We start from the raw sequence: 12,615 nt of genomic DNA, 5'->3' as shown, positions 1-12,615 counted from the left end.
TTTCACCCCAGTGTTAACTGTGTGGTGTCTAATGCTGAAGACAAGCCTGAAAGCATGAACTTTCTCAAAGACAGTGCCGTTTTTCTTTGTCAGTTGTCTTTAAGAAATCTCCCCACCTGGAAGTCACTGTGTTAGCTCTTTCTGTAAAAATAGTTGGAGGACTGACTGTGTTTCAGACTGCAGTGTATAAAAGGAAAGTCATGGCATTGCTAAACAAAGAAAAGAAAGGGAGCCATCACGACTCAGTGATGCATTTTTGTGCCCGCCAGGTGGGCAGAGGTGGAAGAAGTGTGCAACAGCAGTGTTGCCGCCTCCGTGGAACAACAGGAGGTCTTACACGTTGCCTGTGGGAGTGTAATTCAGTGCCTCTTTGGAAAAGTTTCACTTTACCTTATAAATGAAAAGTTCCCCCCTCCCCCAGACACAGTGTATAGAAATGTATCCTCATGTGTACTAGGAGACATGTACAAGAATGCCCACAGCAGCCTTTATCATGGCTAAACAGATAGGCTTTGCACACTCGGATATCTCCCAGCAAGTGCAGGGGGAACGGCGGCATCTCTGTACAGTGGGATTCCATACGCTGCGCGCCGCACACCGGTGGGAGGCTATTGAGTTCATCGACTACGGTTAAACACAGTGATGGGGGTGAATCTCAAAAAAACTTTCCAATGAAAATGCACGTGGTAAAAGTAATGCAGTTTACATAAAATTCAAAAACACTTGAAACAATGTATTTTTAGGTAAGGAAAAGTAAAGAAATTTTTAGAAATAGAGTATTAATTACCCATGGTGGGGAGCTTCTTTGGGGCTCTGCTCAAGGAGTCAGCAGTGTTGGTGGTACTCTGTTTCTTTAGCTGGTGGCAGATACATAGGCGTCCATTGCATCCTTCTTTTTATGTTGTACATATGCTACATTTCATATGTGTGTGAAAGTTGTTCGTAATTTTTGTTAAACCACTACAGTAGTGTGGAGGGGGGTGGCGCATCAGAGTCTGTGTTTTTACCTTAGGATTTCACAGTAACCTTGGAGATGATCAGTCTTGTTCTTGGTGGGGGGTGGTGAGGAGATTAATACTGAAGCAAGGCCACCGATTCTTGACAGGTCCCAGGGCTGTGTGATGGAGGCGGTCAGAGCTGAGAGAGGAGTGGGAGTCCAGAGACCTGGGTCCCAGACCTCTAACTTCCTGTAGGGCCTTGGACATTTTATTTCTCCTGACCCCCATGACCTCATCTGTGAAGTGGGGGGTGGCATTAGATTGTCTGTAAGGTCCTTTATAGCTGTGTTCTGAGGTCGTGACCTTCCTCTCAACCCTGGTGTCTTCTCAGCCGGGTTCCAGTGACAAGAAATCAGAGCTGCTGCCCGCTGAGTGGAACAGCAACAAAGACCTGTACACGCTCCGGTACCAGTCCAAGGACGGGTCCCGGAGGCTCCTCGTGAAGGCCATCACCGTGGAGAACAGCATGATCATCAACGTGCTGGTGAGTCTCCGAGGTGTGCAGGGTCCGCCGATGGGAGTGGTGTTGGGGTCCTGGTTTTAAAACCCATTTACTGTGTGGATATAGAGCCCTAAATGTTTGTGAGTGAGGCCTTTGCCCAGGGATCCTACTTCTAGAGCTTTCCCTAAATATAGAAAAGCTTGTGCTCAAATATTTTCACCACCCGGTCTTGTAAAGGGGGGACTTTCCATCACAGGGGAGTGGTTAAGTAAATGAAGATAAATCCATTCGGTGACAACACGGGAGGAAGAAACTTGTTATAGCCACAGGAGGCTACTTTTCTTTTCTTTTTTTTTTTTTTTTTACCTCTCCCAAGGACATGCTTAATGATTTTGGAGAGGGGGGTAGGGAGAGAAACATTGATCCTGTTGCCTCTCCTATGTTGCCTCTGGTACACACCCTGACTGGGGACCGAACCTGCAACCTTCAGGTTTATCAGATGACACTCTAACTGCGTGAGCCACACCAGCCCGAGCTATTTTTAGTTCTTTAGTTCTTTAGCTCTCTGCTGCCTTAGCTTGGAGCCTTCACACTTCCTGTTTCCTGTGCTGGAAAGGAGGGTGCCACACGTGCGCGCACACATGTGCGCGCACACGCACCCTTTATCCGTCCTTTAGCCAGGACTGCTCCCTTATTTGTCACTTCCTCCAACAGCTCAGTCCTGACTGCCCCCTCTCACTTGTCAGAAAAACCTGAATTGTTCTTCTCTCCTTCATCATTTTGTTCTCCTGCCTGGAACCACAGTGTACAATTATGTACTTGCTCACGCTTTGGGTTGATGTCTGTGCTCTGTCACTGGACGGTCAGCACCACGAGGGCAGGGTGTTCTTTTCGTTCTTTTTGTTAGGCTGTGATCCGGTTGCCCGTGTGTGTTCACACGAAAGTGTCAATACGGCCTGTGTCGTACTGTGTCTGGCTCTTCTCCCTCAGTGTGTTTTGGGAGTCTTTACACGGGGATGCACATAGGTGTACCTTACTGATTTACCATGCGGTGTTCCATGGTGCCGCTTCCCGTGGTTATCCCTTTGGTTATCCCTTTTCCTTTGGACGCACACTTAGACCTTGTGTCAGACGAAGACTTAGTTACAAACAGCAAAATCCCCTCAGGTTGGCTTAACCAGGTCAGGTTTACTAAAGAATTGGGGTAGCTCACTGAATTGTTGGAAGGGCTGGAAAACAGGTTCACATCTGGACTCCAGGATGGTGCCCCAAACCATGCCATGGAAACCGCTGCTGATGCTACCACACTGGGCACTAGGGACCGGCCCCTGCTGCCAGCCCTGGTGCCACTTCCCGTGAGCCCCTGGTGCTCTGAGCCCTCATGAGCGAGATGTCTGTCTCTCGCTCAGCCCGCTTCCCTGTGTCACCCACCTCTAAGTTGAAGTTGTGCATCCATGCCTGTACCTGAGCCTAGGAAGTAGGCTTTCCGGCTCTGTCTCTGCAAAACAACGATATTCCTAAATCAGAGAAGGCCCCAAGGGTTGGAAGGGTATTTCCTGTATAACACACAGTCCTTGTATTTGTTTCCCTGTGCATACATGTGTTTCTTTGGCCCAGAAGTATTCCCGGTCTCTCACTTTTTATTTTTATTTTTCTAGGAATATGGCTCAGAGCAAGTGTCAGACTTGACGCTCAACTTGGATGATTATATCGATTCAGAACACCTGACCGACTTCCACAGGTACTTCTGAGTGACAGTTTTCCTGGGGGTGAGAAGAGACCCAGTGGCCGGATGCAAGGAACAGGATGGAGGTAGTTAGAGAATTGAGGAAGGTCAATAGAGCGGTCTTTCACTCCCAGGCACAGTCACTTCTCAGTTCTCTTCCTGGTTTTAATTCACTTGAAGGGAGGACTCACATGGGCAGTGCCAGGTGGGACCAAATCATGCAGTCAGGGGTCCGCACGTGCTGTCGTGACTACAGAGCAATGATGGGGCCGGGCCAGTGGAGTCCATCAAAGTGGGCGCCTGGAGGAGCAGTGTCCCTAAGCAGGTCTCCACTCCACCCCCAACTTGTTTTGGATAGACTGCTTTCTAGAACAGTTTCAGGTTCACAGCAAAATTGAGTGGCAGGTGCAGAATGCCCCTGGACCGCCTGCCCCTCTCCTCCCGCCCCAGTGTACACACACACACATGCACACACACACACACAGCCCCCTTCACTGTCCGCGTCCCTCACTGGAGTGGTGCGCTCCTGAAGGTGGAGGAACCGGTACTGCTGACATTATCACCCAGATCCCATCTGAAGGTGGGGGTGGAGTATGTTCAGGTTTGTCAGAAACTGCCAGGCTGCCTTCCCGAGTGGCTGCATGGTTTGACATTCCCCCAGCCGTGAGTGCAAGTTTCTGCTGCTCCGCATCCCTGTCAGCATTTGTCGGGACTGACGTTTCAGGTTCCAGTCCGTGTGCGGTGACGCCTCACTGGTGTTGTAACTTGCAGTCCCCTGATGACGCGAGATGTTGACCCTCTTTCCATGTGCTTATTTCCCCTCTGTGTCTGAGGCGATGGTGCTGGTCTTCGGCCCATTTCTTGTTTCCTTACTGCTGGGTTTTAGGAATTTTTTGTATGTTTTTGATGACTCCTTTCTCAAGGATGTGTCTTGTAAATATTTTTTCCTAGTCTTGCTTGTCTTCCCATCCTCTTGAATTTTTATTTTGAACTTTGCAACCCTACAGAAAAAATGGTTTGCAAAAATACTACAGTGAGCGCCCCTATACCCATCACCTAGATTTACCAGTTTTTTAAACATTTTGCCATATTTTCTTAATTTTTATGTGCTGTTTTGTTCTTCAGCCATCTGAGAATTATTTCCAGACTTTATGAGCCCTAGCCCCTAAATATTTTAACAATTATCTCCTCACAAGGGCATTGTCCTGTATAATCTTACTGCAGTTATCACACGTAAATGAGCCGTTGACGCAGGAACAACATTTGACGCACGGCTCACAGTCGGACTGCTGCAGCCGTCCCAGCAGTGCCCTTCCTAGCCAGCTAGTCTTTTGGGTTTGGGTTTGAGGGTTTTTTTTCCTTATCCAACCAAGATCACACATTGCATTTATTGTCATGTCTCTTTAATTACCTTTAACCTGGAACTGTTTCATAGACTTTTTGTTTTTAGTGGCATTGGTATTTTTGAAGGCTTGAGATCAGTTGTTGTGTGGAATGTTCAGGTTTTTTTCCTCAAGGTCGGGTTTATCAGGTTGTTTCCTCATCTTTTGACGTAGGTTGAACATTTTTGACAAGAACACTACATACATAGTCAAGGCCGTGTTCTCAGTGTTTCCCATCAGGCTGTGATGCCCGTCTCACAGTGGGTCCACTTCAGGCTGATCCCTTGGCCATGACCATATCTGCCAGCCTTCTCCATAGTAAACACATTTGTTTTCCTTCGTGTTTGATAAGTGATGTGTAGGACTATACAGGCAGACTGAGTAATCACTGCCTAATGGTCTTTCGCCCAGTGCTTTTAACAACTATTGATGATTCTCGCCTGGATCAATTATTATTGTGATGATTATAAAACAGTAATATGCTCTTTATTTTTCTTTCTGCATTTATTAGCACTTCTAAGAAAGATTTTCTATTCTTATCCCATTTATTTTTAATTTTTAAAATATCAGCATGACTCGTGGTCCTTTTTCATTTGGCGTTATAATCCATTTCTGTCATTCTTGGAATGCTCAGGTGTTCCAGAGTTGACCAGTGGGAACCCTTCGAGCTGCCACTTTGTCCCTTTGGCAAGTCCTCATCCCCTGAGCGTTTTCACACTTTCTGGCACGGAAAGGTATTCCAGCCTCACCTTGCACTTTCCTTGGCCCTTCTCTGAAACTAGCCATTTTTCTAAGGAACTTCACGGTTCATAGGGAATATTATTTCAGAATTAAAATCTGTTCCTGGATGCGTTCGTTACGACTAAGGATGGCACTGCTTCTAGGCCTTGTCAGGGAATAGAACTAGAAGACCCTTTCCTTAAAGTTTGTTTTTCTTAAATTTCAAACTAATACTTTCATTTTTTATCTAACCCTAGAGGATTCTTAATCTCTTAGTCCATCCTTGTATCTCCTTTCTGCGGCAAGAACTCTGATGTCCAGTGGCATCAATTTATTTACTTAATTGTCTGATCCTAAAATACACAGAAGTAGATTCTAAACTGCTTCATCAGTTCCTACCAAGAACAAACCTACTAAGTAAAATTTCAACTGCTGTTTCTTCCCAGGTCTTTTTGCCCTTGGACTGTGTCCCGCTGAGGATATATGTAGTCAATAGTATTGCATTCAAAAGGTACTTAGGTTGATGCTTCTTTTTCCAGTGTAATAAAACTCTCTGTTTGATACATAGTTTGTCCCTGTTATTTCCCCTTTACTCTGTTTTAGGGACTTTTTCCCCATCCTTGTGACCTCCACAGGGTTTTGGAGGAAGCCCGACCTCAGTCTAAATTCAAGGTCATCAGAACTGCCTAGAAACCCTGTTACAACCCAGTTGTCTGTGATTAGCAGTAACCACTTTGCACCCACTCCCCTCAGACTCCCAAAGCACCTACCTCCACCCCCCCCAAGCCCTCTCCCCTCTTCCAGACAACCGCATGTGAGGAGATCCCAGCTTCACTCCCGCTCGCCGCCCTCTGGTCGGTTTCCCACACGGCAGCGGACCAGCGTGTGTAAAACACAGATCTGATCATGGTTAACAACCCTCGCTTGAAATCCTTTGGTGAAATCCCCCACACGTTAGGATGGCTACCATTAGAAAAAAGGGTTTTTTTGCAGAAAATAAGTGTCAGTGAGAGTGTAGAGAGTTTGGAGCCCTTGTTCGTTGTCGGTGGAAATGTGAAGTGATGCAGCCACTGCAGACAGTGGTCCCTCAGAAAATGGCCACGTGACCAGCAGTTCCACTTTGGAGCGTGCGCTGGGAGTGGACAGTGGGGTGTTGAAGAGGTGCCTGCATGTCCACGGTCATGGAAGTGTTATGCATGACAGCCAAGAGGTGGGAGCAGCGCGGGTGCCTGTGCGTAGCCAGGACCGACGACGGGTGGGTGAACAGATGTGGCACATGCGTTCTGTGGAATACCACTCAGCGCTTAGAAAGGAAGGAAGGTTTCAACGTGAGTCTCGAGGACATGATTCAACATGAATCACACTCAGTGAAATAAGCCAGTCACAAGCAAACAAATGCTGTACGATTCCACTCACACAAGGGACCTGGAGAAGTCAGAGTCGTGCAGACAGGAACGAAAGGAATCAGTCATTGCCAGGGGCTGGGAGAGGGGAGGAGGAGGAGGTGGTGGTTACGGGGCACCGAGTTCAGTTTTGCAAGGTGAGGACAGTGCTCAAGGCCGATGGAGCTGCTGATCGCACTGTGCTGTGAGTGTGCTTAACACTGTGATCCGTACACTCAAAATCTCACACTGAGACCGTTTTAAACATTTCTAATTTAAAAAAAAAACCAAAACCCTTAAGTGAATTTTCTTTTTCCTTCTCTGAAGATAAAGAATGAAATCCTTGATGAGGCCTAAAGCCTAGCGCCCCAGCCCTTCAGCCTCCTCTTGTGCAGCTTTCCTGCGTCTCAGCCACGGTGCCTGCCCCCTTCAGAGTTCTTCCCTCTGCCCGAGCCCTTCCCAGCGACCTCCCTGCCACCTCCTTCCTGCTCTTCCTTCAGCTCCCATTTAAACAGACGTCAGCCCCTCAGAGAAGCCTTCCTCACCCCCCATGTTTGGTGTTTTGAAACAAACTTTTAAGAATTTTGCTGTGCAGAATGTGCTCCTGTATATAATGTACACCCACGTTTTTGACCCAAACTTTCAGGAAAAAAACCTTTCGTTTTCATTTTAATTAAATTATTTATTTATATTTAGATACTTGTGTTTTTCTGTATTATAAAGGAATTTTAGCATTTTTTGAACATGTTATGGCATAAGAAATTTTATGTGACAAATAATTACAAAAACACAACAACAGATGGAAAGTATTTCAGGTACTACCCATGTATAATGTGTATCCTTATTTTTCCCTCAAAAATTGGGGCAAAAAGTACACATTATAGTATGGTAATAAGTGAGTATTTTATGATTAACTTCTTAGAGTCCATCTCCCCTACCAGCGTGTGATCTCCTTGAGGCAGGCCCCGGGTCTGTTTGCATGTGGTAGGCAAAGGGCTCTAGCAAAGTGAGGCCAGGACTGGCCCTGGCAGAGCTGCTCTTCTGGGTGCTGCCCACACCATGACCCCACCGCACCCCTTAAGAGGATAAGGAAAGGACATGTGGAGTGTGGTCTCTCTTTTGACTTCTCCATCCTGGGATTCCACTGGGAGAGAAACAGACAGAACTTGTGGAAGAACCCAGGCCTGTGCTATGCTGTTCATGCACGTGAGAGCATTTAGTTGCCTCAGCAATACTGAGAAGCGGTGTTAATGTTTCCATCTATTTATTTTTAAATGCATTTGTTGCTGGGGTTTGTGTGTAGGTGTTTTGTTAACCACTGTGGCATGAGGGACACGGTAGTACATTTCGATAGTACTATTTCAGGGTGTTGTTCTGGGAGCGAAATGAGCTGTCCGCGCAGAGTGCTTAGTGCTGAGCCCAAGCTCTCAGTGAACACGCAGAGGGAGAAAAATCTGATCACTAGGAATCATCTCCATGGCAACTGAGGCTGTGAGAGCTAGGGTAGGACCTGCCTCCTGATCACACCTCCCTCTTCTGCCTCAGCAGCGCTGAGCTGCCTGCTTCCAGTCCCCGTCCCTCGAGTGGCCCTCCCTGTTATGTCATCACGGCATGTGTTGTCTGTTTCGGGTAGTTATTTGTGTCCCTTGGTAAGCGAACTGCAGTTTGCCAAGGCATGTGAACCTGTTTCTTTCTGCCATGCCCTTTCTGTATTAGACAGGATGACAAGCTGTCTTTTGCTACTACCAAAATTGCAGTTCTGCTGAGACGTAGAAATTGTGCAAGAGCTCCTCTCGGTAGTTTTTGAATCAGACTTGAGTTTTTCAGGTAAATATCTTACATAGGGAGGTCGGAGGTCTTCCAAGTGCATCACACAGCAGTTTGTCTGATTGGAAAGGAAAGAGGAGTGGATTTATTTATCCCCTCCAACCACTTTGGTTGGGAGAGCGGCAGAGTCCTTAAGTTCTGCGTTCTAAGTAGAAACCTGTTCTTTGTAGGAATGAGTGGGCCATAGGCCCCTAGCACCTTGAAGCCACCGCAGGTATTACCACTTTGTAACCATGGGACTCCTCCTTCAAGCACAGTGTTCTCAGGATTGGTACTAAACTGGTTAGAGTAGAGTTGCTCTGGTGGAAAAGTTGGGAACAGGAATTGGAGGTCTCAGTGCCCCTTTCACTTGGCTCTCTCCCTTGCTCTCCTGGGCCCCTTTCTGTGCTGAAGAAGATCTGAAACCACTGATCCAGTCTAACCTTGGATCATGTTATGGTTACATAATAAATGTATTTTTAATTAAACTTCTAATTTCAATTGTATACTCATATGCAGTTGTGAGAAATAATACAGAGACTCTTTGTATCCTTTATACATTTTACTTCAATGATAACATTGTGTGAAACTATACTAGCTCATACAACCAGGATTTGACATTGGTACAATGACACAGACCACTCCATCGCCACCAGGAGACACACTCTCTCTCCCCACCCCTAACTTCCTGGCAACCATTATTCATTCTTCATTTCTGAAATTCTGTCATTTCAGAAATGTATGAAGGGAATTACACAGGATGTAAGCTTTGGGGATTGGCTTTTCTTACTCAGCATAGTGAGGTATGATCCATCTCAGTCCTTGCATGCACCTGTTCCTTTGTGTCACTGAACAGTAGTATTTCACGATATGGATGTGCCCCAGTTTATTCATTCATTAGTTAGACGGTATCCGAGTTATTTCCAGTTTTTTGCTATTGTGAATAAAGGTGCTATGAACATTTATGTGCAGGCTTTTGTCTGGTCATAATTTTCACTTCTCTGCAGTAAATGCCCAAGAGTACAATGGGCATTGCGTGTTTAGTTTTTAAGGTATTTGTTGAGCGCTTTTCCAGAGTGCCCACGCCAGTTTGCACGTCCACGCCCGTGTCTGAGTGGTGCGGTGTCTCTGCACCTCCACTGACATTTGCTGGTGTCGCCGTTCTTCATTTTAGTTATTCTGATAGTTGGGTAGTGACAGTTCCTTGCGGTTTTAGTTTGCGTGTCCCTAGTGGCTAATGATGTTGAGAATCTTGTCGTGTGTAGACGTACCATCTGTGTATCTTCTTCGGCAAAGTGTCTTTTTGTGTCTTTTCCCATTTTCTAATTGGATTTTTTTTTTATTTTTGTAATTTTGAGAGTTCCTTACATATATTTCAGCTACAAGGCCTCTGATAGATGGTGGTTTAGAAATACTTTCTTTTGGACTGTCGTTTTTTCTTTCTCTTTCCATCGTCTTTTGCAAAACAAAAGTTTTGAATTTTGATACCTACTTAATCAATTTTTGCTTTTTTAGTCTCAAGTGTAAGAACTCTTTGTCTAGCCCTAGATTCCCAAATAGTTTCTCCTATGTTTTTTCTAAACATTTTATAGTTTTCTTTTGCATTAAAGTGATTGGCCCTGGCTGGTGTGGCTTGGTTGGAACATTGTCTTGTGAACCAGAAGGTCTCAGGTTCGATTCCTGGTCTGGGCAGGTTCAGTCCCCCGTTGGGGCACATGTAAGAAGCAGGCAACTGATGGATGTTTCTCTCCCTGTCTCCCTCCTTCCCCTCCCATTTCTGTAAAAGCTATGAAAAAGTGTCCTAGGGTGAGGATAAAAAAATAAAATGAAAAACAATGAAGTCTGTGATTTATTTTAAGTTAATTTTTGTATGAGATGTGAAGTTTAGATAGAGGTTCGTTTTCCTGCTCGTGGGTGTCTAGTTGCATCAACACCTTTTGTTCTTTCACTGAATTGCTTTTGCAGCGTCGTCAAAAATCAGTTATCTGTACTTGTGTGGGTCTATTTCTGTGTTCTCTGTTTTTCCATCGGTCTTTGTGTCTACCCCTCTGCCACTGCCACATAGTATCGATTATTGCAGATACGTAGGAGTCCTTCATATTGAATAGAAGGATTCCTCCCGTTCACTTCCTGTCAAGATAGTTTTAGTTATCCTAGGGACTGTGTCTTTCTATATAAACTTTAGAATAAGTTTGTGTCTATTTAAAAAACCTGCTGGGATTTTGGTAGGACTTGCATTAAACCTGTAGTGGGGAAACTTGACACTTTTACTGTGAACATGTATGTCTCCATTTATTTAGGTCTTCATTTGGTTTCTTTCATCGTTTTGTAATTTTAAACATACAGAATCAGAACATGTTTTTGTTATTTCTTTTGGGCGGTTAGAGGTGATTATACAGGTGTTCTGTTGTTAGATTTGATTTTCAGGTGTTCACTGTTAGTGTGTAGAAAAGCTGTTTATGTTGTGTACTGACCGTGTGCCCTGCCTTGCATATCAGACACTCTGTGAACGGGGTAGTGGCGTTCTTTGTAGATTCCTTGCAAATTTCAAGGTAGACTATCACCCCATCTGCAAATGGGACAGTTTTATTCCTTGTTTTCTAATCTGTGCGCTCTTTCTTTCCTCATTGAAGTGGCCAGAACTTCCAGCGTTATGCTAAATAGGAGAGGCAGGAGGAAATGATCTTGCCTTATTCCCTGTCAGTGTATTCAGTCTGTCCTGGCAAAGTATATTGTTTGCTGTAGGGTTTTTTGTAGGTGCTCTGTCAAATTGAGGAAGGTCTCCTCTATTCCTAGTTTATTGAGAGGCTTGCTTTTTTTAAAAATCATGAATGGATTTATTATGGTAGATTTTATCAAATTATTTTTTTGCATCAATTGATATAATTATTTGAGTTTTCTTAGCTTATTGATGTGGTAAACATGAATATTGAACTAGCCTTGCATACTAACAGTAAATCCTGTGGTGTATAATTCTTTTTACATATTTTTAATTCAATTTGTTAGTATTTTGTTGAGCATTTTTACACCCAAATTCATAGGTAATACTGGTCAGTAGTTTTCTTTTTTTGTACTCATTATCTGGTTTTGAGATCAGGGTAATACTGGCCTCAGAAAATGAGTTGGAAATATTTCCTCCTCTTGTATTTTCTGGAAGTGACTATAAATTGATATTTTTTATGTTAATTTTTTTTAATGTTTGGTAGAATTCTCCATGGAAATAATCTGGACCTGGAGATTTCTTTTTGGGGTGCTTATTATGAGTCTAGTTACTGTAGTAGGGCTACCATTGTGCCGCCCCCTGTTGTTCTCCGTCTGGGCGGTTGGTGTCCTCTCTCTCTGTTTTTGACAGTCTTGCTACGAGTTTATCAATTTTACTCACTTTTCGGAAGAACCAGCTTTTTAATTAAATTTTTCTATTATTTTCCTGCTTTATTTATTTCTGGGTTTTATAATTTCTTTATTTCTGCCTGCTTTGGGTTTAATTTGCTCTTCTTTTTCTAGGCTCTTAGGTCAGAATTTTGATTATTATTTTCTCCTCTTTTCCAGTGTAAGCATTTAATTTAAGCTATGAAGTTTCCTCTCAACACTGCTTTGCTATATCCCACATGTTTTCATTTGTTGTATCTTTATTTTTATTCAGTGTTTCATATTTTTTTCAAGACTTCCTCTTTGATTCATGGATTATCCAGACTTGTGTTGCTTACTTTCCACATGTTTAGAGATTCCCTTTCTGTGTTCATGTTCCGTGTGGTCAGAGAACGTATATGGTTTTAGTTGTTACATTGCTCTTTCTGTGAGGTTTGCTTTTTGACCCAGGACATGGCTCATTTTAAAACACCTGATTTTTAGCACTACGTAAAGGGCTTCCCACACTCCCCGTTGCCTCAGTCAGCCTCAGCGCCTCATCTGAAGCTCTCATGGCTTGTCTCTCACAAGCAGAGAACAGAGGCCCAGAGCAGCTTTCGGAGGGCCCCCGAGTTGGTGGCAGAGCTATGAGCTCTGCCTTCCTGGACCTGGAGGGGAGTTCATCCTCCCCACCGAGGCTTTGCCTTTCCCTGACCCTTCCTATGACACATCATGAACACACAGTTGAGGGTGGGGTGGGGTAGGGTGGGTCCAGGGGAGGAGCCAGTCCAGGCCCTGTGCCCCTACACTC

At 44.6% G+C, this 12,615-nt stretch overlaps 1 protein-coding gene across 2 annotated transcripts in view; it reads left to right on the top strand.

Moving 5' to 3' along the window:
- Window positions 1–12,615, top strand: part of PSMF1 (proteasome inhibitor subunit 1) — a 33,706-nt gene that overhangs the window by 5,058 nt on the left and 16,033 nt on the right. For both annotated transcript variants that reach the window (XM_028524734.2, XM_028524736.2), the window contains exons 2-3: window positions 1,330–1,482; window positions 3,099–3,181. In XM_028524734.2, the coding sequence (XP_028380535.2) occupies window positions 1,330–1,482; window positions 3,099–3,181 (236 nt within the window). The remainder of the gene's footprint in view (window positions 1–1,329; window positions 1,483–3,098; window positions 3,182–12,615) is intronic.

This window comes from Phyllostomus discolor, chromosome 9, assembly GCF_004126475.2.
Source record: "Phyllostomus discolor isolate MPI-MPIP mPhyDis1 chromosome 9, mPhyDis1.pri.v3, whole genome shotgun sequence".
NCBI lineage: Eukaryota > Metazoa > Chordata > Mammalia > Chiroptera > Phyllostomidae > Phyllostomus > Phyllostomus discolor.
This window is presented reverse-complemented; position numbering and strand designations above follow the sequence as displayed.